At 45.6% G+C, this 27,283-nt stretch overlaps 1 protein-coding gene across 1 annotated transcript; it reads right to left on the bottom strand.

The window, feature by feature from the left end:
• On the bottom strand, positions 1-25,300 carry LOC129865250 (transcription factor SOX-5-like). Its single transcript, XM_055937879.1, has 3 exons — positions 25,106-25,300; positions 13,038-13,230; positions 1-4,628 (listed from the first exon to the last, which is right to left on the bottom strand). Exons 1-3 carry the CDS (start codon positions 25,141-25,143, stop codon positions 4,260-4,262), a joined length of 600 nt encoding a protein of 199 aa, XP_055793854.1. The 5' UTR covers positions 25,144-25,300; the 3' UTR covers positions 1-4,259.
• Positions 25,301-27,283: the final 1,983 nt, after the last annotated feature.

Below are 27,283 nucleotides of genomic sequence, written 5' to 3'. Positions count from 1 at the left end.
GAGAGAGGGTGACTGAGAGGAAGGGGGACAGGTGAGAGAGAGGGAGACAGAGAGGAAGGGAGAGGGGGACTGCGTGGACCGAGGAGGACTGGTGAGTTGCCAGGGCGGAGGCAGTATCACTCTAGGGGCTGAGATGAACATCTGTGCCCCAAATACTGCAGCTAGTTTCCTCTATGATCTGGTTCTATCTCGCTTGTATTCTCACTCGCTATACAACAGTGTGCTACCGAAGCGAGGTGTGTGTTACTATAGGTTAAACGTACAGCCCAGTAGAGGGAGGGGAGGGTTAACTTCAGCCAACAGTGAAGTGCCTGTCCCTGGCTCCCTGTGTGTGTGTCTATCCAGCCCCAGTGCTGTCCCTCCTAAGCCCAGACCTGGCCCTCCTCTCACCCCTGCGCCCCCCCGTGCTGCTCTCTGATCTGCTCTCATTATTAGTCCTAATCACACACACATTCACTCCAGCACGGAATCATACACACACACGCACAAGCACACGCCAGCATGATCCCCCATCAACTCCTCTTCACACACTTCCAACTCTCTACTCAACATCTGACACAATTTAAAACCAGCATTACCACGCAGCGGTGTGTGTGTGTGTGTCTCGGGGGTAACAGGTAGGCAGTATAGGTAGACAGAAGAGGAATGTGTTGTGTGTGAGCGCGGTGTAACATCACAAAGTCGATAAGGGAGCTCTATGGCTAGTCATTTATTAAAGGCCAACAGCGCTACTCCTGCTTGGGCGCTCTGTGGTAGTGGCTCAGCCAGCTGCTCAGTGCTCTCTCTCTCTCTCTCTCACACACACACACACACACACACACACACACACACACACACACACACACACACACACACACACACACACACACACACACACACACACACACACACACACACACACACACACACACACACACACACACACACACACACACACACACATACACACACACACACAGAGAGAGAGACACAGGGGAGATGAGGCAGTCTGTACTGACCCAGTATCTTACACACACACCAGCGTGTCTTTGTACCACGCCACATTTATCTAGCCACTAAGTAGAGCAGCACTGGTCACACTGATAAAAACTATGTCTTTGTAACTTCTGCCTCAACCCTGGACCAGTGTGTGTGTGTGTGTGTGTGTGTGTGTGTGTGTGTGTGTGTGTGTGTGTGTGTGTGTGTGTGTGTGTGTGTGTGTGTGTGTGTGTGTGTGTGTCGAGACACTGGTTTTACACAAGGCGAGAGTCTAAGAGAACATGGCTAGTGTCTAGCTCAAGGCCTGGTTATATAAAGCCAGCCTCTCTCTCTCTCCTCTTCTCTTTTCCCCTTTCTAGTCCTGTTTTTAGGGTGTTTGTTGTTTTCTGACCAATTTCATCTCTTTAGTCCTTCTCTCACATCCCTTTCTTCACAGCACATGTGCCTATACCGGGGTGAGTGTGTGTGTGTGTGCACGCCCGCGTCCCTGTGTGTGTGTGCCATTGATCCAGCTGGAGGCAGGCAGTGTGTGAAAGGGGGACTGCAGCAGTATTAATACAGGCCTTTCATAATGATTAAAGCCTTCATTAATGTTTCATCCCAACCTGCCGTTTGCTGCTAATGGGCTTTGTGGAGAACACAACAAAACAATGGGCAGCCGGGAGAGAGGGAGAAAGAAAGAAAGAGAGAGAGAGAGAGGGCTGAGAAGGATGGAATGGATTTTTATATAGTAGGGTCTCTCTCTCTCTCTCTCGCTCTCTCTTTCTCTCTCTCTGTCTCCACCCTCACTCTTCATCTCCCCCCTTTTCTTTCCTCCCCTCTTTATGCCTTTCTGTTCTGTCTGTTGTGTGTGTGTGTGTGTGTGTGTGTGTGTGTGTGTGTGTGTGTGTGTGTGTGTGTGTGTGTGTGTGTGTGTGTGTGTGTGTGTGTGTGTGTGTGTGTGTGTGTGTGTGTCTGCTCTCAAGGCGCTGAGGCCTTTTGTTAGGGTGTTTCATTTTAACGGCAACGGTCGGAGAGATAATGGCACTACCCATTCTGATGTGGTACTGTGGCCCTGCTAATGGAGAGTGTGAAGCTACCGCTACTGCTCTCGAACTGTGTGTGTGTGTGTGTATGTCTCGGTCTGTATCTGTACTGCCTGACTCACAGATATTATTGTGGTTATACTATGGCCAGATCACGGAGTCCTCTTGTACAATAAACCCAATCCAACAACAGAACTCAAAAAGGTTCGCAGCTCCCGCACCGTCTAGCCAACAGCACACTTCTCAGAATCTCGCCAAACAACCCGGTTTATTGCGGGTCTTTTCCACCAAACTCAAAAGAAGCATTTGAAAAAAACTCAACATATCAACTGGAACAACCGTAGAGCTGAATGTAGGCCAACTATAACTGGCAAAACCATACGTCTCTGGGACTCACACAAGCGCGAAAACACACACGCCCCCAGCACTGTTTTCTCACTTGTTGGGCCCTCTGTGAAGTGGAACTGGACTGTGGGGCTCAATGCAGAGCCAAAACGGCCACAGGTAGAATAGTGTATTATTTCAAGGGCAGAAGAAAATAACTCCAGTATATTATGGGACTTTGAAGCAGAAATTGGAAAACAAACATTTGTCCTAATAATGGCCCACAGCCACATATGAAGAAATGCCGGGAGCAAATGATTTTGTACAGGGCCTGTTACACTGACTGGCCTACACACACCTCCATGCAGTGTGGCGGTCTGTTATATGTACTATAAATAACCTGTACTGTACACACACACCTACACACACACCCGCATGCACACACTGCTGGCTTTCTTGTCCTGGCCTCGGCCTGTTTGACTTAGGGATCAACTGTAAAATTGTTGTGTGGCATACTCAAGAGTCTGAGCAAAGTCAAGGTGTCCACACACACGCAGCAGCAGCTGGATACACCCACACACCCACACACACACACACAGACACATTTCCACTAAAAATCCTCTTAAGGATCTCTACAGATCGGTGTCCCATCCTGGGGACGGTCGAGCTAATGTGCACTTATGCGATTAGCATGAGGTTGCAAGTAACAAGAATATTTCCCAGGACATAGATATATCTGATATTGTCAGAAAGCTTAAATTCTTGTTAATCTAACTCCACTGTCCAATTTATAGTAGCTATTACAGTGAAAGAATACCATGCTATTGTTTGAGGAGAGTGCACAGTTAGGAACTTGAAAAGTTATTAATAAAGCAATTAGGCACATTTGGGTAGTCTTGATACAACATTTTGAACAGAAATACAATGGTTCATTGGATGAGTCTAAAACTTTGCACATACACTGCTGCCATCTAATGGCCAAAATCTAAATTGCGCCTGGGCTGGAATAATACATTATGGCTTTTGTCTTGCATTTCAAATATGATGGTACAAAATAAATTTAAAAAAACAATTGTTTTTTTCTTTGTATTATTCTCCTACATTAATTTCACATTTCCACAAACTTCAAAGTGTTTCCTTTCAAATGGTATCAAGAATATGCATATATTTGCTTCAAGTTCTGAGCTACAGGCAGTCAGATTTGGATATATAATTTTAGCCGAAAATTGAAAGAAAGAACACACACGAAAGCACACAGAGAGATCACCTGCTACTAAAGGCTAGAGAGAGAGAGAGAGAGAGAGAGAGAGAGAGAGAGAGAGAGAGAGAGACAGAGAGAGACAGAGAGAGACAGAGAGAGACAGAGAGAGACAGAGAGAGAGAGAGAGAGAGAGTAAAAGGCTGATGGTCCCTGTACTATCAGCTGGTAATAAATATGCAAAGTGGTTGTTAGACAATGGCTCTGGACAGCTGATGCTGTCTGCCATCAAACAAAGGGCTGACTCTCTCTGTCACACACACCAACCCACACACATACACCCACACACCCATACACTTACAGAAACACAGACACACACACCCTGTCGCCAGGCAGTTACAAAATGTGTTCGTTAGCATGGTGCAAGAGAGGGAGGGAGACCTGGCACTATCACCTGCTACTAAAGGGTAAAGTGAGAGAGAAAACGAAAGAGAGAGTAAGAGAGAAAGAAACATAGAGAGAGAGTGAAAGATAGATAGTGAGAGAGAGAGAGAAAGATAGAAAGTGATAGAGAGATAGAGACAGAGAGAGAAAGAAAGTGATAGGGCATGTGTGAGTGTGTGTGTGTGTGTGTGTGTGTGTGTACAGTACAGGTTATTTTTGTATTTTGGAACTTTTGTAAGTGTAATGTTTACTGTGCATTTATATTGTTTATTTCACTAAGTGTTTATTATCTATTTCACATGCTTTGGCAATGCAAACATTTGTTTCCCATGCCAATAAGGCCCTTGAATTGAAATTGAGCGAGAGAAAGAGAGAGAGAGAGAGTGATAGAGAGCGATAGAGAGTGATAGGGAGAAAAGAGAAAGCGATACAGAGCAGTACATCTTTGTACATGGTGACTGACCTTCTGGTTCGTTTTTGATGAGCTCCTCCATCTTCCTCTGTTTCAGTGTGTCCACCACGTCAGCCAGGCTGCCCTTACGTCTCTCTGGAGTCCCCAGCGCTGCGGCCCCTGAACCACCCTCCTCCACCTGCTGCTTACTGCCTGGAGAGGTAGAGGAGTTGTGCTGGGGGTAGGGGCTCAGAGACCAACCCTGGTCCTGCAGAGAGAAAGAGAGAGAGAGAGAGAGAGAGAGAGAGAGAGAGAGAGAGAGAGAGAGAGAGAGAGAGAGAGAGAGAGAGAGAGAGAGAGAGAGAGAGAGAGAGAGAGAGAGAGAGAGAGGGGAGAGGAAGTATGAGTACTTGTCTTAAAGGCCTAGTGCATTCAAAAACATGGTTTTCTTATATATATATTTCCACACTATGAGGGATGGAATAATACTGTGAAATTGTGAAAATTATGATATGCCCTTTCAGTGTAAGAGCTTTTTTGGTGGGATGGAGTTTCCGCCTGCTTGGTGACATCACCAGGCGGTTAATTAGTTAATAGACCAATAAGAAATATAGTTCCAAACCTCTCTGCCAATAACAGCTAGTTTTCTGTTTTCCCCTCCCCACTCAGGCCACTCCCAGACAGGCCTAGCAAAATGCTTGCTTGAAAAGTTCTTTGCTTAGAAGCTATTTTTGTTTCTTTTTGACCATTTTAATTGAAATCATTCACACTAAGGTAGTTAATTGCTCCCCAGAAATGATTTGATATTGAGATAAAAATGGCTGAGTTGGACATTTAATAATATTCCATTAATTATAGTTTGAATTCAGCTTATTGCTGATGTTTGTGGCAAAACCAGTATCGCAAACTCACTCACAGAACGGCCACAGAGAGGAAGAGAGGAGATTGAGAGAAAGGGGAGAAGTAGAGAAGTATAGGGGGATGAGGACAGGAGGAGAGAAGAGAGAGAAATGGAAGAGAGTGGGAAGAAAGGAAACCCAGACAAGATTAAAATGTAAAACTCAGAGATCCGCACGGAGGAGAGGAAGACTACAGTAACTGGCATCCTCCCTCTCATTATCCCTCGTTCTCTCCTTCTTTTAGCTGGCTGTGCTACACTTTCATCGGTGGCCAGCCATCTTAAGTTAGGGCACTCACTCTCTGTTGGATCCTAAGGAATCTGCATGCCACTGACTTGGAGGTGGTTAACAGAGGAAAGACATAAAACAGACATGATTTCACTCAGGCTGTTGGGAGAGAGCTACTGTAATGTCTTTCAAAGACTCAACCGTTTCCCTTTGAAAGAGATCCAACAAGCATTCCTGCTCGTCCAAATGTCTCACTTGCAAGTTTTCTCCGTGAAAGAGCTGATTTGTGACAATAAACTTAAGTTGCATCGCCATCACAGAAATGTACAGAAAACGTTCACACAACAACCAGAAACAGTAAGTTTTGCGTCACAGAACATCCTGGAATCATAACCTTTGATATGCCAACTCCACTGTCCTGTCAAGAGATTCCGCGGTGTCTCAACTAAATCAACTGTGACAATGTGGTGACGACCTTGTCATGATCGGCTTTGTGACTGCACGCACACTTCAGCTGCCAACTTTATTAACAAGCAGACACACACTTACACTACATCACACTGCACGCACCCACGGACACACACACCCACAACACAACACACTAAAACAGGTGGTATGAGATAATAGGAACAGATTAGTCAAAGATGAACCCTGATTTACAGATGGACGATTGACCTTGTCTGCAAATACCTGACTTGTTTTGTAATTAAACTTTACAAAAGATCTCCCTGCTCTGGCTTTTTCCAGAGAGAAGAGTTTAGATGCTTAGGGCAGCAACACCCGCTGTGTGTGTGTGTGTGTGTGTGTGTGTGTGTGTGTGTGTGTGTGTGTGTGTGTGTGTGTGTGTGTGTGTGTGTGTGTGTGTGTGTGTGTGTGTGTGTGTGTGTGTGTGTGTTTGTGTGTCAGACAATGAGCTTATCCCAAGGAAAAGACAGAGGCCTGGGAATGCTTGGCCTAACTCACACCTTTAGGAGGTACGCCAGTGTTTTACACTCCCAAGTGGCACAGCGGTCTAAGGCACTGCATCTCAGTGCTAGAGGCGTCACTACAGACCCTGGTTCGAGTCCAGGCTGTATCACAACCGGCCGTGATCCTATAGGGCGTCGTCCGGGTTAGAGTTTGACCGGGGTAAGCCGCCATTGTAAATAATAATTTGTTCCTAACTGACTTGCCTAGTTAAAGAAAATAAACACGCATGCACACACACATACCGATATCGGTATCACGTTGTAAATGATATCTCTACATGCCTGTGAGCTTTTATTGAGCAGATGAGGTACTAATACTGAACTGGTTTCCTGATGGAGGTACAGTAGTTTCCTCGTTAATATCGCTGCCACATACCGTAACTGTCTCTATGAACTGTACCATCCTCGACAGATCATTCAGCAGTCTGAAGTCAGTTGGTTTCACCTTGTGATATTAATATGGCTTTCATTGTCAACGAACCGGCACGTTATAGCAGAGAGACGAGCAAAGTCCAGAAGGGAACAGATTCTCACCTGGGAAAGTGCTGTCACTTTCCGTGACTCCTCCTAGAGACTGTGTACATGTACACTCACTCACACCACTCCCAGAGAGGAAGTCAACACATTCAATAATTCACTCACAAATGGGTTTTAGGGACGTGAATGAACGATGGCGGATAGCCAAAGCAATACGTGAGATTCAATAGGTGAGATGTGTCACCAGGTTCCGTGGTCACGGTACAGTATAATAGTGGTGGTTCTGTGTTTTTGGCTCATGATCTCCACGTTTCTAATGAGGTGGCCAGCTAGTCTGCTGATCACCGAAGGCTACAGAACTGTTAACTCTTCCCTTCATCTTTCTCTCTCTCTCTTCTATCTCTCTTTCCCCCCTACTGCCCTCTCTCTCTCTCTCTCTCTCTCTCTCTCTCTCTTCTATCTCTCTTTTCCCCCTACCGCCCTCTCTCTCTCTCTCTCTTCTATTTCTCTTTCCCCCCTACCGCCCTCTCTCTCTCTCTCTCTTCTATCTCTCTTTTCCCCCTACCGCCCTCTCTCTCTCTCTCTCTCTTCTATCTCTCTTTCCCCCCTACTGCCCTCTCTCTCTCTCTCTCTTCTATCTCTCTTTCCCCCCTACCGCCCTCTCTCTCTCTCTCTCTTCTATCTCTCTTTTCCCCCTACCGCCCTCTCTCTCTCTCTCTATCTCTCTTCTATTTCTCTTTCCCCCCTACTGCCCTCTCTCTCTCTCTCTCTTCTATTTCTCTTTCCCCCTTACTGCCCTCTCTCTCTCTCTCTCTCTTCTATCTCTCTTTCCCCCCTACCGCCCTCTCTCTCTCTCTCTCTCTTCTATTTCTCTTTCCCCCCTACTGCCCTCTCTCTCTCTCTCAACTCAATTTCAATTCAATGGGCTTTATTTGCATAGGAAACATATGTTTACATTTCCAAAGGAAGTGAAATAGATAATAAACAAAAGTGAAATAAGCAATCAAAAAATTAACAGTAATTAACTAGAGACAATTCAAATGTCATATTATGACTACAGTATATACAGTGTTGTAACGATGGGCAAATAGTTAAAGTACAAAAAGGAAAAATAAATTAACATAAATATGGGTTGTATTTACAATTGTGTTTGTTCTCTCTCTCGCGCTCTCTCTCTCGGCTGACACTAGAGCATGCTTACTGTGTGCTGGTAAACCGTCGGGGAGGGGGGGGGGGGTATAGGTGTGGGGCGTCAGGGGGGTTCTGTGTGCAGTGGACGAGGGGGGGGGGGGGGCTTGGGTTGAACTTTTTAGAACTGTTACAATGGTGTGATAACACAGTCTCTCCATCTTTCCCTCCTAGGATAAGGGAAGTCACATGAGAACCTTATTGATGAGACCAGAAACAGCCAAAGGGCGAGAGAAGAGAGAGAGAGCGAGAGAGGCTGAAAGAGAGAGGAAGAAATAAAAAGAAAGAGAGAAAGAGAGAGAGAGAGGAGAATGGCAGAGGTTTTCCATCGGTTGTGACTGGATCTGCCCACATTAGTGAAGCATGGCATCTCCACCAGCCCAGTCACACCTGTCACATCCCATTAATTTAATCCACCGCATACTTAGCAAAGCAGCACTCTTTATTTCTAGAAAAGATGTCTTGAAAAGAAAAACAAAACAGAAAAGAGAGCGCGGTGGAGTTCGCTCTGATCTCTTTTCCTCCCTTCTTCAAATCGGCACGCGTCATCTTGAGACGGCCACAACGAGGGTCATTTCTTAATCAAAGAGAATTAATACAACATGATTCCTCCTCAAAGTCGGCTACATTTGGACTGTCATCCACATAGCAGCAACTTAAATGGCTTATATTCTCCCTCCATATTATAATCCACACGCCATGCAACATATTTACTCATGCTATTCAAGTAGCCTGCAGAAGATTACAACAAACGGCAAGTCCAACTCAGGAATCAGCCTAACAACCTGTCATACAGAGACCTGATTGTATTTGTGTGTGTGTGTGTGTGTGTGTGTGTGTGTGTGTGTGTGTGTGTGTGTGTGTGTGTGTGTGTGTGTGTGTGTGTGTGTGTGTGTGTGTGTGTGTGTGTGTGTGCGCACGCTAGAGAGAGCATATTTTTTATAATATAAATGTATTTATACATACTGTAAATGTTAGTCTCTGTCTTTAAAGAAGAGAACGCATATTTGTCTGTGTCCGTGTGTGTCTATGTGTGTATGCATGTCTGTGTATGCTTGGGTGGTGTTTAAGTATGTTTGTGTGAGTGCCAGTATGTTTGTAGCATGCGCCAGTGAGTGTGAGTCTATGTATTTGATGTGGCAGGCTGACAGTGTGGGTGGTTCTGCTGCCTTTAGTTTGCAGATGTCAATTCTCTTCCGAACGGCTGTAACAAAGTGAAACTGCGCCTCTCTCCTTCTCTCCCTCTCCGTCTTGCTCTCGTTCTCTCTCTCCGTTCTTTATCCCTTTAGTGCCTCTGCATGGGAACAGAATTAAACAACTTTTGTCTTCTTAAGCTCATCTGTGAGGAGAGGCAGATTTAAACACACTTAACTCTTGCCAAAAAAATGCAAAATGCAATTTTTTCCATCCGCCAGCACAGATGCTCATGTTCCCTCTCTCTTTTTATTCCTCCGTCTTCCTCTTCCCTCCTTCATTCTCTCCGTTGCCCTCCAGGAGAAACCTACCCATTTACCTTAGAGGGTCTCTGTTTCCGTCCCTCTCTCTCTATGTCCCTCTGTCTCTCCCTTTCCCTCTATCTTCCTCTCTCTGGGTACATCTGAGCACACACACCCCTCCACCCTGTGTGGGTTTGAAGCAGAGCAGAGCACCACTAACAGTAGCAATTGAGGGGGTGCAATTCCCTGCCATGTCTCCATGTTGGGAAGGTGTATGTGTTTAATGTGTGGTGCCGTGGTGTCGACAATTAAGGCATGGCCAATCTGGCAGTGGGAGTCACAGGAGGCACCTGAAGCACTCACACACACACACACACACACACACACACACACACACACACACACACACACACACACACACACACACACACACACACACACACACACACACACACACACACACACACACACACACACACACACACACACACACGCACACAGGCTAGAGGGATGTAAGTGCTCGCTCCTGGAGGTGACACTGACACCTACTCACTGGTCTTAAGCCAGCGCTGCCACACACACACACACAAGCGCGCACACACACACACACACACACACACACACACACACACACACTGCTCAAACAATCCCAATCCCTTTAGCGCGAGGCTAAACACACACCTCGTCTGCTCTCTGACTCTGAGCCTGCTGTGGCATCCACACCCACCGGTTGGCCCACTCACAGCCTAACCCTACCCCGCACTCCTTACCCCACCTCTCATCTTATCTCAGCTGGAGGACAAATACTCACCCCTACAAAGACCATCCCATCCGCACACTGTAGTAAAAACGTGTTCATATTTAATCTAATAATGTATATTTTACAATTTCACAATAATAATCATAACTTTAAAAAAAATCATTATATTAAAATGCAATAATAATAATAATACTCCTATGATCTATTTTGTTTTTAAATCATTGCACAAAATGGTCGAGATATTCCAGTTAAATTTACCTAAACAGAAATGCGCAGCTTTATTTTGTATATTTTAAATAACAGTTTATTAAATCAATGCATGCCAATATTTTTAAGAGGCCCTTAATTGTCTACAAGCAAGCATGTGTTTATTCATTATGACAGCACTGGCAGGAGAAACTAAGTGTGACCACTGCGTTTGGTTTAAGTGCTTGGTGTGCTGCTTCAAATCTGTCAAAATTCATACGAAAAAAATCGAATCGAATGCACGCGGCGCCTGGAGAATTTGGACCTGAAATAAGCAGATGAATATTGTTGTTGTTGCTGTTTTTTTGTTTCTTGAGCGCGCGGCAGGACCTTATTAAACGGACAAAAGGTACAGTAATTAATACCTATCCATTACTACCTGTCTGTGAAACCCTTCCCGCGCTAACACAATTCAACTGTTTGATTAGGCTACTAACCGTACAACTCAGGGGAAGAAGTGGAGAAAGAAAGAAAGGATAAATGCGCACCTTCATTTACTTCTACAAACACACATGAGGGGGAAAAAAAGTTTTCGTTTTTTTAACTGCACCTCCTCTCCTCTCCTCTCAACTCGGAGTGGCAGCTTGGAGAGATGAAGAGGTCAGTGTGTTGGGGAGCGCGCCTCGCTGCCGTGTTAATTTACCATGACAAGATAAAGCGCGGTAATCTCCTGGCGGATGCTGCCTCTACAGCCGCCACTACCCGGCGACGAGCGCAGTCCATTTCCTCTCCCATATCACTTTATACAATTGCCGTGACAAAGCCCCTCCGAGTCGCGCGGAGTAAAGCTCTCTCTCTCAACTCTTCTGCCAGTCAGCGCAGAGCGGATTGAGAGGGTAAAGCCGTAGCAAAACTTAACATCTTACAAATGCCAAGCCTTGCCGTTTGCGCTAAATCCACCCTGTCCAGGAGACGGCTCGGTCGCGCTTTAATAATCCACATCAAATATTATGCGGGCGCACCCCACCTTCTTCTCCTTTTTACTGTTTCTCGTGTCAGTCAACCAACTGGCTCAAGTCGCATCTCATGTATAGTGGAATTTATAGTGTTGGAAAACGTACGGAATTTGGAGATTATATTTGTAGCATAGGCCTAAGTAATAATAATAATAATAATAAAAGGACATATATTTATACTTTAATTTGTCATTAATACGTGATTCATCACACTTAAAACAATAATCATTACTAAACGTTTTCACACTTCAAACCAATGCCTGATCTAATGTCTCAGTTTAAAAATACCTCCCACTATTATCTTAACATTACAAGTCTCCCAAACATCAGGTCCAATACCTACTGTCAACAGCATGCCATGACAACGTCTATCTTCCTGGTGGGAAGTGCCCCTGTGACAACAATTTTGGACCCCCTTGTGGCCCCCCTAAATGTGGAGTATGAAATAATTTTTACATAACGCATTTCTTCTATCGTTCTTTTTTAAAATCCGTTATTAGACAGTGGCAACGATGCTGATTATGAACATGGTCTTTTGCCTGCTAATGCCTTCAATGCAGTGAAGAAAACGATGACAACAATAACATCTAATGTAACTGGCCCCTCTAACAGTACAACTGGCCCCAGCTTGGCCCCCCATGTTGAAATGGTCTAGAACCGCCACTGCTGGTGGGAGAGAAAGAAAGAGGACTTTGGTTTACAGTCAGTGACTGTTTGGTGACAGGCAGCAGAGTCCAGTCTGATGTGCAATCAGCAGGTTAATTACAGAATGAGCTTACCATTACGGTCCTTAAGCACCCTTTCATTGTTTTACAGCCAGTCTCTCACAACATTTACTGTGTGCTGGTTTATCAGCAGTACAGGGGAAGGTCTGAAGACAGTGTGCTGCTGCTAGCCAGCTGCTCTTCAGGTGTGGCTCAACGTGAGGCTAACAAGAGGGAAACTATGAGGGTTACTGAGGCTATGCGCACGCACACGCACGCACGCACGCACACACACACACACCTATACAGTATACATCACACACACCTATACATCCCAATGATTATATGCATTTACTGTCACCACACACAGTCACCCTTTTCCCAGCAGAACATGACTCACTGACATGGCTCACACTGACAGTCACACATGTACCACGTCTCCATGCCTCGCCGTCTCCATGCCTCGCTACAGCACAGACACGGGCTTTCACACTTAAACAAAAAAGAAACGCGATTCACACCACAAGAGCACTCTCGAGCATCTTTTGTGTCCAGTTTTCCCCCAATATTATTTCCTCTGTTGGAAGTATGTGTTACTTCAAAACCGGATGCCATAAATACAACTCTCTGTAATTACAGTCTAATGAAGGATAAATGAGGATAAACTGATCCTAGACCTGTCCTTAAGTGCCAACTTCCACCTCAACGGCGTGGCAGGATTTAAACTCCAGACGACCAATAAGAAGAGTCGAAACAAAGCCAAGTAGCCAATAAGAGCAGTTATATGATATGAAGACAACGAGGGGTTGTTTTACCATGGCATTGTGCAGGGTGGGGGGGCTGTCCAGGGGGCGGGGCGAGACCTTGCTGCAGTAGGGCGTCAGGGGGAGGTGCATGACAGCCTGTCCGTCATCTCTCTCTTCCTCTTCCAGTCTCTGTCTGCTGGTTGCCATGACTACCTCTCCATCTGTCCCCCCATATGGAGAGATTGGTCGCTTGGAAGACATCCTGGAAAAAAACAGAGAGAGAGGAAGAAGAGAGAGAGAGAGGAAGAAGAGAGAGAGAGAGAGGGGGGGGAGAGTGAGTATGAAACATTCAGGGATGTAATATGAGCTGTGGGTGACAGTGGGAGAAACACTCGTCTTTGATTCATTTCAATAGTTATATTTCTAGAAAAAGTTCATCATTATTAATTCCCTATTATTCAATGGTCCCCAATGGCCCGCTCTCTGTGTCTCTGAACCCCAAGATCTCTCTCTCTCCCTCTCCCTCTCCCTCTCCCTCTCTCTCAGCAGATAATACCCACTGTAATAATATACAGTAAATCATCTACATCCGCTAGTCAGAGGAAAAGCTCTTTAGACCTTCAAACCCAATCACATCCATGTTTACCATCAGGTCCTTTCAACACACACACACACACACACAAACACACACACGGTACGCAATAACCCATTACTGCAAATGGAGCCAGGTTGGGCTGACATTTTATGACAAATGGCCGAGGCCTGGCACAGTCCCTTTCACTCCAGGAGCACGCGCTGACAGTGATGTGAATGAAAACCTCGTACCTGACAATACCAGTGAATTTAACAAACATAGAGGCTGTGCATTTGTTACTTTGCCTTTTGTTTCCCATTGAAAGCAGCGGGAGGGGAAGAACAGTGGCATCTATTAGATGAACTCTCCCCAACATAAATGTGCCCCCGGTGAATAGGGACAAAATGAATATGTTCCAATAATAGAGTTTAATACGGCTGGCAGCGTCTCCCTAAGTGCTTTCAAAGGCTCTCGTTCAGCCTTGAAGTTACTGCTACGATGACCCAGGGTGAGAGGGGGGAGGGAGAGAAAGGGGGGGGGGGGGTGTGGAGAGAGAGAAGGCGGGAGGAGAATACGAAACACTAATGTATAGGCAGAAAGTCAGACATCCGAGGAGCAACAGGCTTGGAGCATAAGATTCGAAACTGTATTTCTCGCACCGCCACCAACAACCATTCTGTTTGAGAAAAGAGGAGACCAACATGAGAATACGTAAACCTGCTGAGCAGGACTGCTGTCCCTAGAGGTTCAAACAGATGCCAAATGTATTGAGTGTTCCTTCAAGGAAGTGAGTGGCAGCTGCCAGTAAGCTCTCTGTTTTGATTCTACACTGTATTGATGAATAGTCCAGTAATCCAGTCACCTCTGTCTAGTCTGGGGCTGTGTCTGAAATCTGTCTTGCCTACTACTTCCTAAAACGGCATACTGTGTACTAATCGTACTATATACTATTTGCAACGTACTGTTTAGTAAAATCCAATGTGGTAAGCAGCTATACCAAGAATGCTTCATCCAATGAGCAATTGCATTGATTTCCGCCATTTGTATATTTTGTTACAGAATGTCACTCTATCTGATTATCAGCTGTTCTCGTTCCTCAATAGTGTGCAGTGAATTCTACTAGATGAAAATCCGAAATGAGTGTGACATCCTGGCATTTGAAGCATACAAAATGTCAAAAAATGTCACATACTATAAAACCTTCTATTTTCGCGTACCCAAAATGCCTACTATTTAGAACGTAATTATGGGGTATTGGGACACAACCTGTGTGTCTGTTTCAGACTCCTCCCCAACAGTACCAGTGTGGTCCAGAACTACAACACTCCAGTACCGTAACACTGACCTGGAAAGATTATATCCCCTCTATTTATTGTCTTTCCTTTGGCTTCACGTCTGGCGTTGTTCCTCCACGCAGATCCACTTTCAGACATCATTTATTGCTTATTTGCTTTATGACAAAGACGAAGGCAAACAAGACATAGTGTTTCTCGCTGCAGGGAAGGCCGGAGAGAAACCCACAGCAGTTATGGGACTGCGACTTTAACCACGTGACATAGAGGGGAAGAAAATCACTAAATCTATGGTTCTGTCAATAGTACACATGTATAGTCGTAAATTGCTACATTGTGCTTACACCCATATATATATATATAGTCTTCTATCTATATCAATATGTATATTCTACTATCTGCACATGCCTATTCCAGAATTCAGCACATGCTTTAAACACTGCAGCATCAGTGATGTTGACACATGATTTTAAATGAAAGGACATTTTAAGACTGGTTTTTCCAAAACAACAAGAAAGTGTAGAAATGAAAACAATTGTGATATTTCTAAATATATATCTTTATCATCTGTGAAATGTTGGAAAGTGTGTGTTGAGTTTCCCCAGTGTTTCACACTCTGGGCAGAGAGAGAGGAAGGCCCAGCTGTATCAACTACAGGCCACGCGACACGCACGCACACGCACGCACACGCACACACACACACACACACACACACACACACACACACACACACACACACACACGCACTCACGCACACACACACACACACACACACACACACACACACACACACACACACACACACACACACACACTGCAGGTCTGTCCTCATCACAGGCTGTTTACTTTACCTCCTTTCACTCTCACACACTGGAGCCTTTTGTTACTGCTACACACACACCGACCCTACACACACACCACTCCGATAAACATAGCCCCTCCTCACACACACACAACCGCCCTCAGTCCACCCCACCTCAACCAGTCTACCGCACCTCAACTAGACCACCGCCCCTCCACCCATGTCCTGTCCACACCTCTCTGGCCAGCTGCACTCCTCCCATGTCCTCTAGACACCACACAGGACTGGAGTAGTATCCCTGGACACTGATCTAAGGTCAGTTTGTGGTTTTACCGCCTAATAGTTAAGGTTAGCAGCAGGGAGGGTAAACTGATCCTAGATCTGTGTACCCAAGAGCAACTTTTGGGCAGCTCACACACCTCTCAGGAGAACAAGAACCCAGTCTGTTGGATGCTGTGACTCCGGAATATTCCTGAGGTTAGACACAACACCCTCTCACCCCTGCATCCCCCCTCTTTCCTCTCCCTCTGCTGTGCCCTCCTCTCTTCCCTCCATCTCCCTCTCACCCCTCCATCCTTCCTCCTTTCACAGCTCTCCTCTTGAGCAATACAATGTCTATTTTCCTCCAAGCCTTTGATGTCTAATTACTATAGAACTCAGCACACCGGGTGAGCAGGTTATAGCAGCTATTTCATTTCAAGTTGGCAGACCTGTCCTGCACAACGCATGTACAGTAGTGATGTTGAGATTAAAAAGAAGAGCTTTATTAAGTAGATAAATTGGCAGCAAAGCCAGTCTCCAAGGTCATAATTAGTGACCATTAGCATAATTTCGCTCCTTCCTTCTGTGGCGCGAACACAGACAGACATGCCAAACACACCTCCCCTCTCTCCACGGCAGCCGGGAAAATAAAACCAGGCACATACAGACACACCGGGCCGTTTTACACACGCACACACACACACACACACACACACACACACACACACACACACACACACACACACACACACACACACACACACACACACACACACACACACACACACACACACACACACACACACACACACACACACACACACACACGTAAGCGTTCATGTATGCACACACACCACTGGCCCTCACGGCAAACTGAACCTGCAGCGTGGCTCGGCGCGCCAACCATCCAACCAATACATGATGTAAAAACAATCATTTTAATCAACAGCACGCGCAAAACTGGGAAGAGACCTGGACATCTGATGTGTTCAGAGATCACGACTCAGGTGTCCAGCTCTCTACCTTCCTCTCTCAACTGCTGGTTGTGGGAGTTAGTGGGTTCAAAACGTACACACGCACGCACACACACACACCCTGGCTGAGCGTTAGTGTTAGCTACTAAGCTTAGATTAAAGAACCACTTCCCCTGGACGACTTCATCTCTCCGATGATGACTGAGTGCCACTGTGTTAAGTCCCTCTCATATCACACATGTACATGTACTGTTAAGTCACTAATCGGCCAAATACACTGTCCATTAACTACCCAAGTAGACTGATTGACTGTTAATCTCCATCACAGACTGACTGACCGGTGGTTAACTCACTTAACACCAGCCAGTCCAGCACAAATGACCCACTTCAACGACGACTCACGCTGCACAGAGAGAGAGGAACGAGATGACACACACAAATCTAGACACACACATATATACACACACACACACACACACGCTGGGCCCCGTATCTCATCACATCCCAGTAGCGATGTGTTAAATCATTCATATTAAAGCGCTCCGACGGGGGTAAAGATTTGTTTCATGTTTCATGAAGACTGAGTGAGAAACAAAGCAGTCATCTCCTATATGCTAGATGATATTACACACACCTTCAGACTGCTCTCCATCTCTCTCTCTCTCCCCCTCTTTCTTTCTGTCTCTCTGTCTGTCTCTGTATCTCTCTCTATCCGTCGCTCTCTCTCTCTCTCCCCCTCTCTCTTTCTGTCTCTCTGTCTGTCTCTGTCTCTCTCTCTATCCGTCGCTCTCTCTCTCTCTCCCTCACTCTCTATCTGTCTCTCTCTCTCTCCTTATCTGTCTCATTTTCTTTCTCTCTCTCTCTCGTTCCGTCTCTTTCTCACTTTCTTTCTCTAAATCACTGTGTTCATCTACCTTTCCCTCTCTTCGTAATAATTCTAACTCTTCTTCTACAGAGAGTAGAATGTTTCTCTAGAGAATACCACATTAACTGGCTTATGTACACATCCATTATACTCTATTTGAACTGTGATCCTGTATTTCAATTGCTGAATAAACATGCATATTAAACAGATATAAATGAATATTAGAATTTCATATTGGTCAAAGTTAGACTGCTTCAAATAATTTCAACATTACATCAAAATGGGGCTTTAAATCCAGATCCCCAAGAGGTAGTGATGTCATCTCTGTGCGACCCTTCCCCTACTACCTGTCAGTCAGGTGAAGGTTAGCTGCGTGTGAACGCGTGTGTGTGTGTGAGAGAACTTTACAGCTGTGCCTGAGGCAAGGGAACAGAACAGCATATCAAACAGCAGTACAGAAAACCTCAGCATTTCCATAGGTACACTGTATAACACCCGAGGAATGAGTTTAAACAAATGTTCCATCAGGTATTGAAATACGGTATCAACCCTCTCTTTCTTTAACTCTCCTTTCGCTTGCTGCTTGTCTTACACTCTGTACACTCTCCCTCCATCCCCTTCTTTATCCTCTCTGTCAAGTCTACATCTATTTTTCTGAGATAGCTGTAGTATTGTCTTACTGAGTGATCCTTCTTTACACAATCAGCTGTTTGTCCCCCGCCTCCACCCCGCCCCCCCCCCCTCCTTCTCTCCTCCTCCTCTTCCCGTGTCTTGTCTGACTCTTAAGGATATTGCCTAATATCTATTAATAGGCTGTCCTTTCTGTCAGTGGGAACAGTGAGGCTGCAACAGGAGAAAGGGAACACATAAGCTACTGGACTTAAGGACTCCACACTTCAATGGAGTCAATGATAATTCCCTGGTTATTGTGGTGGCTAGTACAGCCATTTCAGCTAGAGGGCTACAAACACACACCAGCCAATCTCCTTGACTTGGTTGTCATTCTATCTACTCAGTTCCAATTACATGCTCAATGTCATATGGGTGATGACAAGAGGAGAGCGTATAAAGGAATGAGAGGAACCTTGTAGCGTTATTGCAGATGTACTGTATGCTAACATGACGCACCGACAGAGACGCACTCTCACACACAAAGCATCCTCTATTTTTTCTTCTCTGAAATGGAGGCTGAGGGAGCGACCGCGTTTCCTGTCCAGATGAACCACAAACGGCAATAAGACAGTGGCCAATGTCACTGTCATCACACACACACACACCGCCGATGTTTGTAGTCCCAAGTACGTGTGTGTGTGCTGTCAGGGAGAACAGAAGGCATGGGCCAGCTCATGTAGTTTGTGGTGCTCAAGTGTTTCAGTGCTTCCTTCACGCACACGCGCACACGCACGCACGCACGCACGCACGCACGCACGCACGCACACACACACACACACACACACACACACACACACACACACACACACACACACACATACACACACACACACACACACACACACACACACTCTTCTGTTCTGTTCTGCCTGGGCTGTAGTTAGTCATCACTGCTCATTGCAGCAGTCTGCATACTTCGTCATGTTGTTGTAATCCTTATTTCTTTCTTTAGACTGAGTCACCACGCTGTGATTTTCACTGACATTTTACCTTGGAGAGCTTCCATTTGAGGGTTAGCTGGGGAAAATAAAGCAAGTGAAATGGGACCGCCAGTCATTCACTCGGTCATTCCGTCTTTCTCGCTCTCTTTCTGGGCTGGCTGATCTGACAGTCGCGGGGCTAGGCCGTGAGAAAAGTTTTGGAGGGAGAAAAACGCCAAAACGACAACGTCCTCATTGCTTTTCAGGCCTATTCCCTGATGTTTATGAGGGAAGAAGTGGAGCCGTAATGTTTATTGACAGATGAACACAGATTTTCCATTGTGTGACGCTCACTGTTTAGACTCCAGTTGTTCAGCTCATCCATAAAAAGTCTTGTCCATTTGTCTCAGTCACTCTCTACGGCTCCCTGTAAAAAACACGAGACAGAGTCTCACTCAGCTCTCTGGAGTGGCCCACGGATAGAAGAGAAACAGCAACAGGTCAGACTGAACAGTCACTCTCTCTCTCTCTCTCACACACACACACACACACACACACACACACACACACACACACACACACACACACACACACACACACACACACACACACACACACACACACACACACACACACACACTTATTCACAGCTGGGCTCTCCCTTTTGCCCCGTACTTTCAAACTATCCCACCTCACCCAAATGGCCTCCTCCCTTCCCTTGACCCCCCTCCTCCCATCCCACTTCCCCTCCTCCCCCTTTCCCCCTGTCCCCCTCCCTACCTGCAGATACAGAGTTGCTATTGTACCACCCTGGGTAAGGCCAAAGAGACTAACACTGTCTGTCATTGTGGGGCGCACAGGGATGGAAAGAGGGAGAGAGAGGGGGATGGAAGGCGGGAAGGAGGGACAGAGGACACAGGAATGAGAGAATCCCAGGACTTCGCATGGCTTCTTCCCCTCTCAGAGTCAACAGCCTCCGACTTTTATTACTCCGACCGACCATGATGCAATAGTCTGCCCTAACCTTTGACCTCTAACCCCTAGCCATGTGACCCATCTCTCGTTATCCCCCTCAATGAACCCAGAAGACCCACACCAAAACACACACACACACACACACACACACACACACACACACACACACACACACACACACACACACACACACACACACACACACACACACACACACACACACACACACACACACGAGGGACACAAGTGGGGCGGCCAGAGAAAAGTTTAAGTCCTCTGCGTTTTCGCCTCCAATCTACCGAGACTAATTTATCAGTCACCGATTGGCTGTTAGAGAGGTCAGCTGACAGCACTGGGGAGGTCTGTGGGTTGAGAGCGGAGGGGGGAGAGAGGGGGGAGAGAGGGAGGAGAGAGGGAGAGAGAGGGAGAGAGAGGGAGAGAGCAGGAGGGCCTTTAGCATTCTGCTCTGCTATTCTTCTGTCTTTCTTTCTTTTTTCCAACATGGAGACACGGTTATCAAGCCGCTCGGGGGACTGACAATATGGGCCAGACAATGAACCAGTCTGAGAGAAAGGCCCAGAGACAGACAGAGAGAGAGAGAGAGAGAGGGAGAAAGAGGCCCAGAGAGGCCATAGGGAGAGATAGAGAGAGAGAGAGAGAGAGAAAGAGAGCGAGGGGACAAGGTCTGCATTAGTGTTCAGACGGACACACCACTCAATCACACACACACACCCACACACACTGTACCCCGCTTTCTCATAACAGGCCGTAACACGCCACCCTATCCCTTTAAAACACTTAACCATTTTAATCCGCAATGCTTTTCTAGTTAATGCTACATAAGTCCAATTCAATACAATTCCACTTTAATTCACATTACACACTTTGATTCCCATAATTCCTGAATTAATTCCATTCAATTTAAAAGTTTTAAACAGTAACAAATTACATTACCGCAATTAAAATCAACTGTCATACTTTAGAATAATATCCCATCATGTATTACAATGCAATACCAATGCAATGATGACACACTTAAATACACATTTCTACCACATTTCTACATATTTTCTTAGCAGCAGAAATCAACACAAACCATTGAAGTTTTCTTGTATAACCATTTTTGTAGTTTTACTAATAAGGCACATTTAGGTGTTTAGACAACCGGTGTGGACCCACTCATAAAATGCAACATTACACCACGACACCCCCCCCCCCCCCCCACCCCCCAGTAAACCCACAGGGACAAACGGTAGAGAGTGAGAGTTCCACACTGCTCCCCTCAGCACCCCTAGGAGTCCCCTTCCTCTTCTCTGCCCCTTCTTTACGATCAATCTCGCTCTTTTCCCTTTACTTCTGCATCTCTCTCTCTCTATCTGTCTCTTTCTTCCTCTCTTTCTGTGTGTCTCTCTTTCTATCTATCTGTCTCTTTCTTGCTCTCTTTCTGTGTGTCTCTCTCTCTTTCTATCTATCTGTCTCTTTCTTGCTCTCTTTCTGTGTGTCTCTCTATCTATCTGTCTCTTTCTTGCTCTCTGTCTGTGTGTCTCTCTCTCTTTCTATCTGTCTGTCTCTTTCTTCCTCTCTTTCGGTGTCTCTCTTTCAGTTACCCTCTCTCTGTTTGCTCTCTCTCTCTCTCTCTCTCTGTCTGTTTCTCTATACCTTCACTCTATCCTCTCTCTCTCTCTCTCTCTCTCTCTCTCTCTCTCTCTCTCTCTCTCTCTCTCTCTCTCTCTCTCTCTATCCCTGTGGAATCTGTCAGTTTGGCCACAGAATCTGTCAGATAACTCACACACATACACTCATACCACAGCTATGTCAGAGAAATCCCTCTATTTAAGTATGTCATACAAGCATCATAGACATTCTTAGTAAAGCTGTCAATGTATTTGAAGAAGCCGTCAAATCACTATTATTTTCACAAATGAACAACATTTCAGTGAGAAAACTTAAGAATGATTCATAATAATACCAAAATATACAACAACATAAGTACAATATTACAAAGACAATAATAACATGACATTGTAATAATCACGTTAGTACACGCGTGTATAATTATAACAATGGCAATAATAATATATTCATCATCATCGTCATCGTATATTGAAATATTACTCAGCATAAATGACTGTAAATAGTACGAAAATGGTTGTGATTTACTCCGTACTAAATCCAATCCAGTCCAAATATAACATGAACATGAACGCTCTTGCATCTATTCAATATCTCAATCTGTTCATTCGCCGTTAATAAATGACGTCTGGATGATAAAGCGCCTAAAAACAAACCATTCTCATCTCGTTTCCATCAATTACGCCTCAAACTAATCAAGAGACAATAAAAAGGAAGGAGAATTTCTTCGGGTCACATGGCCAGCCCAGCTCATTGCCCTACACACTGTACAAAACATACAAGTCCTGTGTTATTGTGACAGAACGTTTAAAGCAGCTATAAACCCAGCAACATTAGAGCAGAAAGTGCTTTCCCACACAGCAATTGTCTGTATCTCACTTTTCTTCTCCTGATAACTCATAGCTGAAGCAGAAAACAGATAAAAGCCACGGTAAACGAGAACGGAGAGAGGGATGAGAGAGAAAGAAAGAAAAGTGAACACTTACAGAGACGCAGGAACAGAAAGCATCAGGACCGACGATGATATGTCTCGCACACACACACACACACACTGCACTCATACACTCTCTCTCCCTCTGCGTTGAAGAGACTAATGCACAACTCTCTCTCTCACACACACACACAGACACACACACTGTAGAGAGCCTCACACTCACAAGTACACACTACACCGTCTACACATACATGAGCCGGCACAGCTCGCCCTTTCCGCCTTCCTTATCCACTGATAGAGTACATTACTGGAAAGCAGACTTTTAACCAGACGTTCTCTAAGTCATTGTAATCCCTGCATTTATCTCCATACATTCTGCTTTTACATGTAATCCTTTACATTTTTTACTAACACAGAGTCTGCTGTTGTTATCTTTTCTCTCTTCCCCTCTTTGCGGATAGATGACTTATTAAAAACACATTACTGCGACATATAAATGTGTTCTTAATTCAGGGTTAAAACCCATAGAGTTTATCTCCAAACAAAAGATTAGTTTCATCTGGCAAAACAGTGCAGTACTTTATTGCAATACAAGTCAAGTGTGAGAGGGGCGTGTATAAAAAAAATACTGGCATTAAAACAGGGTATTATGGGTAATCTTTCTTTCAGGGCATTAACATCAAACAGCCATTATTCCCCAGCAAAGCTCGTTTTTGTTGTTGACGCGAACTGTAAATCGGTGAGAGTATTTCCACCTCTCTCACACAACAGAGGAAAACATAGGCCGTGGTTGTAAATAAGAAATCGTTCCTAACCGACTTGCCTGGTTAAATAAAGTTTGAATAAAATAAAATACAAAAACATCAACCCTCTCAACAGACAGCTGTGGCTGTACAGAAAGACAATCCCACTCCACTGTGAGATAATGTGTGTGAATATTTTAGTCTATGATCTACAAATAAAAGATTGGACATTTTGTTTAAATGTCGGCTTTTAACATTTACTGTGTTCTACTTCATCTACGGGAATATACCACGAGTTGATTCTGTAAAAACAACCCAACAATTCTCCCATCCTGAACAATTTGCTCATGTTCGATAGCATCTCGACATGAATGTGCGCTTTCTTATCTCAGGGTCTCAAAATAGCCCCTCAGATAAAGCAGAAGTACAGCTAGTTGCCAGGCATTCTGAATAGTGAACTGTAGATTGATTCTTTGACAGGCAGGTAGTTAGCTGGTGAATGGGACCTTTCTGAGAAACTCTTGTCTAACTGAATCACACTGTTCACCTCAGCACATAGAAACAGAGTACGGACATAACGTTTGTCACAGACACAGACACAGACACAGACACACATACAAACACACACACACACACACACACACACACACACACACACACACACACACACACACACACACACACACACACACACACACACACACACACACACACACACACACACACACACACACACACACACACACACACACACACACACGTAGACAGACAGTGAGTAACACTGCTGCTTGAACACGGCAATGAACATGTTGACATGAACAACTTAGTTAAACTGGAACGTGTGCAGTGGAGAGAGTGAGGGAGAGAGGGAGAGAGAGAGAGAGCGAGAGAGAGAGAGAGAGAGAGAGCAAGAGAGAGAGCAAGAGAGAGAGAGAGAGAGAGAGAGCGAGCAGGGCCAAAGTCACAGATCACTTCTCAGTGTCACTCTGATTACCACAGCTGGACAACACACACACATACACACACACACACACACACACACACACACACACACACACACACACACACACACAAACACAACCAGTTTGCTCAAGCTTTGCACTTGGTTTCGTTAAAAGGCACAGGACCGCCAAACAAACTTTTTATCTTTCCCTCTCTCATAATCTCATTTCCTTTATCTCTCTCTTGTATCCATCCTCTCTCTCTCTCTCTCTCTATGTATCGATCGATCTATCTATCTAACAAACTGTTAAAGCCTTGGAATTCAGCAAACACTATTTTGTTTCAGCAAAACAGTTTAACACCAAGCAGCACTTTTTTCTTCACAAACACTTCAACAACAACAAAACACTAGCTCTCTCCTTCTCCCTCCCTCCCTGTCTCTTTCCCTTTCCCTCACAGTCCTGTCGTCCCTCTCTCCCCGCGGTCTGCCTGAGCGTGCGTGTCAGCACGAGTGTGTGTGTGTGTGACTGAGAGAGTAAGAGCGTACGTACCTGTTAAACTCCTGAGGTAGCTCAGGGTCTGTGAGCATGCTGAAATAGGTCTGTGGGAACTAGGATTCCTCCGTCTAACACCATGCAGCTCCGACACACGACTGCAACTCTATTGATCCTTCAACCTCTGAGACAACGGAGACTGTTCCCTCTCTCTCTCTCTCTCTCTCTCTCTCTCTCTGTAGCGCTCACACACACTCAGCCTCGCACCCTCCCTCCCTCTGTCTCTGTCCCTCCTCCTACCCTCCCCTCCCTGTAAGCTGTTAGATCTGGGCTCAGCTCTTAAAGGGCCAGCGCAGGGCACGGCACAGTGTGCGTGTGTGTGTGTGTGAGAGATACATTGTGAACATCGTTATAACACTGTACACAGTCATAATGACATTTGAAATGTCTGTATTCCTTTGAACCTTTTTAGTGTTCATTTTTTATTGTTTATTTCACTTTGATCTATCTATCTATCTATCTATCTATCTGTCTGTCTGTCTGTCTGTCTGTCTGTCTGTCTGTCTGTCTGTCTGTCTATCTATCTGTACGTACATACCCCAACCAGAAGCCATGGATTACAGGCAACAATCGCACTGAGCTAAAGGGTAAAGCTGCCACTTTCAAGGAGTGGGACTCTAACCCAGAAACTTATAAGAAATCCCGCTATGCCCTCCGACGAACCATCAAACAGGGAAAGCGTCCATACACAAAAATCAAATCGTACTTCACCAGCTTCGACGCTCGTCGGATGTGGCAGGGCTTGCAAACTATTACAGACTACAAGGGAAGCACAGCCGAGAGCTTCCCTGTGACATGAGCCTGCCAGACGAGCTAAATAACTTCTATACTCGCTTCGAGGCAAGTAACACTTAAACATGTATGAGAGCATCAGCTGTTCCGGACAACTATGTAATCACACCCTCCACAGCCAATGTGCATAAGACCTTCAAACAGGTCAACATTCACAAGGCTGCAGGGCCATACAGATTACCAGGGTGTGTACTCTGAGCATGCGCTGACCAACTGGCAAGTGTCTTCACTGACATTTTCAACCTCTCCCTGTCTGAGTCTGTAATACCAACATTTTTCAAGCAGACCACCATAGTCCCTGTGCCCAAGAACACTAAGGTAACCTGCCTAAATGACTACCGACCCGTAGCACTCACGTCTGTAGCCATGAAATGCTTTGAAAGGCTGGTCATGGCTCACATCAACACCATTATCCCAGAAACCCTAGACACACACCAAATTTGCATACCACACCAACAGATCCACAGTTGATGCAATCTCTATTGCACTCCACACTGCCCTTTCACACCTGGACAAAAGGAACACCTATGTGAGAATGCTATTCATTGACTACAGCTCAGTGTTCAACACCATAGTGCCATCAAAGCTCATCACTAAGCCAAGGACCCTGGGACTAAACACCTCCCTCTGCAACTGGATCCTGGACTTCCTGACGGGCCGCCCCCAGGTGGTAAGGGTAGGTAACAACACATCCGCCACGCTGATCCTCAACACAGGGGCCCCTCAGGGGTGCGTGCTCAGCCCCCTCCTGTACTCCCTGTTCACTCATGACTGCACGGCCAGGCACGACTCCAAAACCATCATTAAGTTGGCCGATGACAAAACATTGCTAGGCCTGATCACCGACAACGATGGGACAGCCTATAGGGAGGAGGTCAGAGACCTGACCGTGTGGTGCCAAGACAACAACCTCTCCCTCCACGTGATCAAAACAAAGGAGATGAATGTGGACTACAGGAAAAGGAGGACCGAGCACGCCCCCATTCTCATTGATGGGGCTGTAGTGGAGCAGGTTGAGAGTTTCAAGTTCCTTGGCGTCCACATCACCAACAAATTAACATGGTCCAAGCACACCAAGACAGTCGTGAAGAGGGCACGACAAAACCTATTCCCCCTCAGGAGACTGAAAAGATTTGGCATGGATCCTCAGATCCTCAAAAGGTTTTACAGCTGCACCATCGAGAGCATCCTGATGGGTTGCAAAACTGCCTGGTATGGCAACAGCTCGGCTCCCGACCGCAAGGCACTACAGAGGGTAATGCGTACGGACCAGTACATCACTGGGGCCAAGATTCCTGCCATCCAGGAACTCTATACCAGGCGGTGTCAGAGGAAGGCCCTAAAAATTGTCAGTCTCCAGCCACCCTAGTCATAGACTGTTCT

This window comes from Salvelinus fontinalis, chromosome 11 (assembly GCF_029448725.1).
Source record: "Salvelinus fontinalis isolate EN_2023a chromosome 11, ASM2944872v1, whole genome shotgun sequence".
Taxonomy (NCBI): Eukaryota; Metazoa; Chordata; class Actinopteri; order Salmoniformes; family Salmonidae; genus Salvelinus; species Salvelinus fontinalis.
The sequence above is the reverse complement of the archived record's forward strand: the minus strand, read 5'-3'. Positions and strand labels throughout refer to the sequence as shown.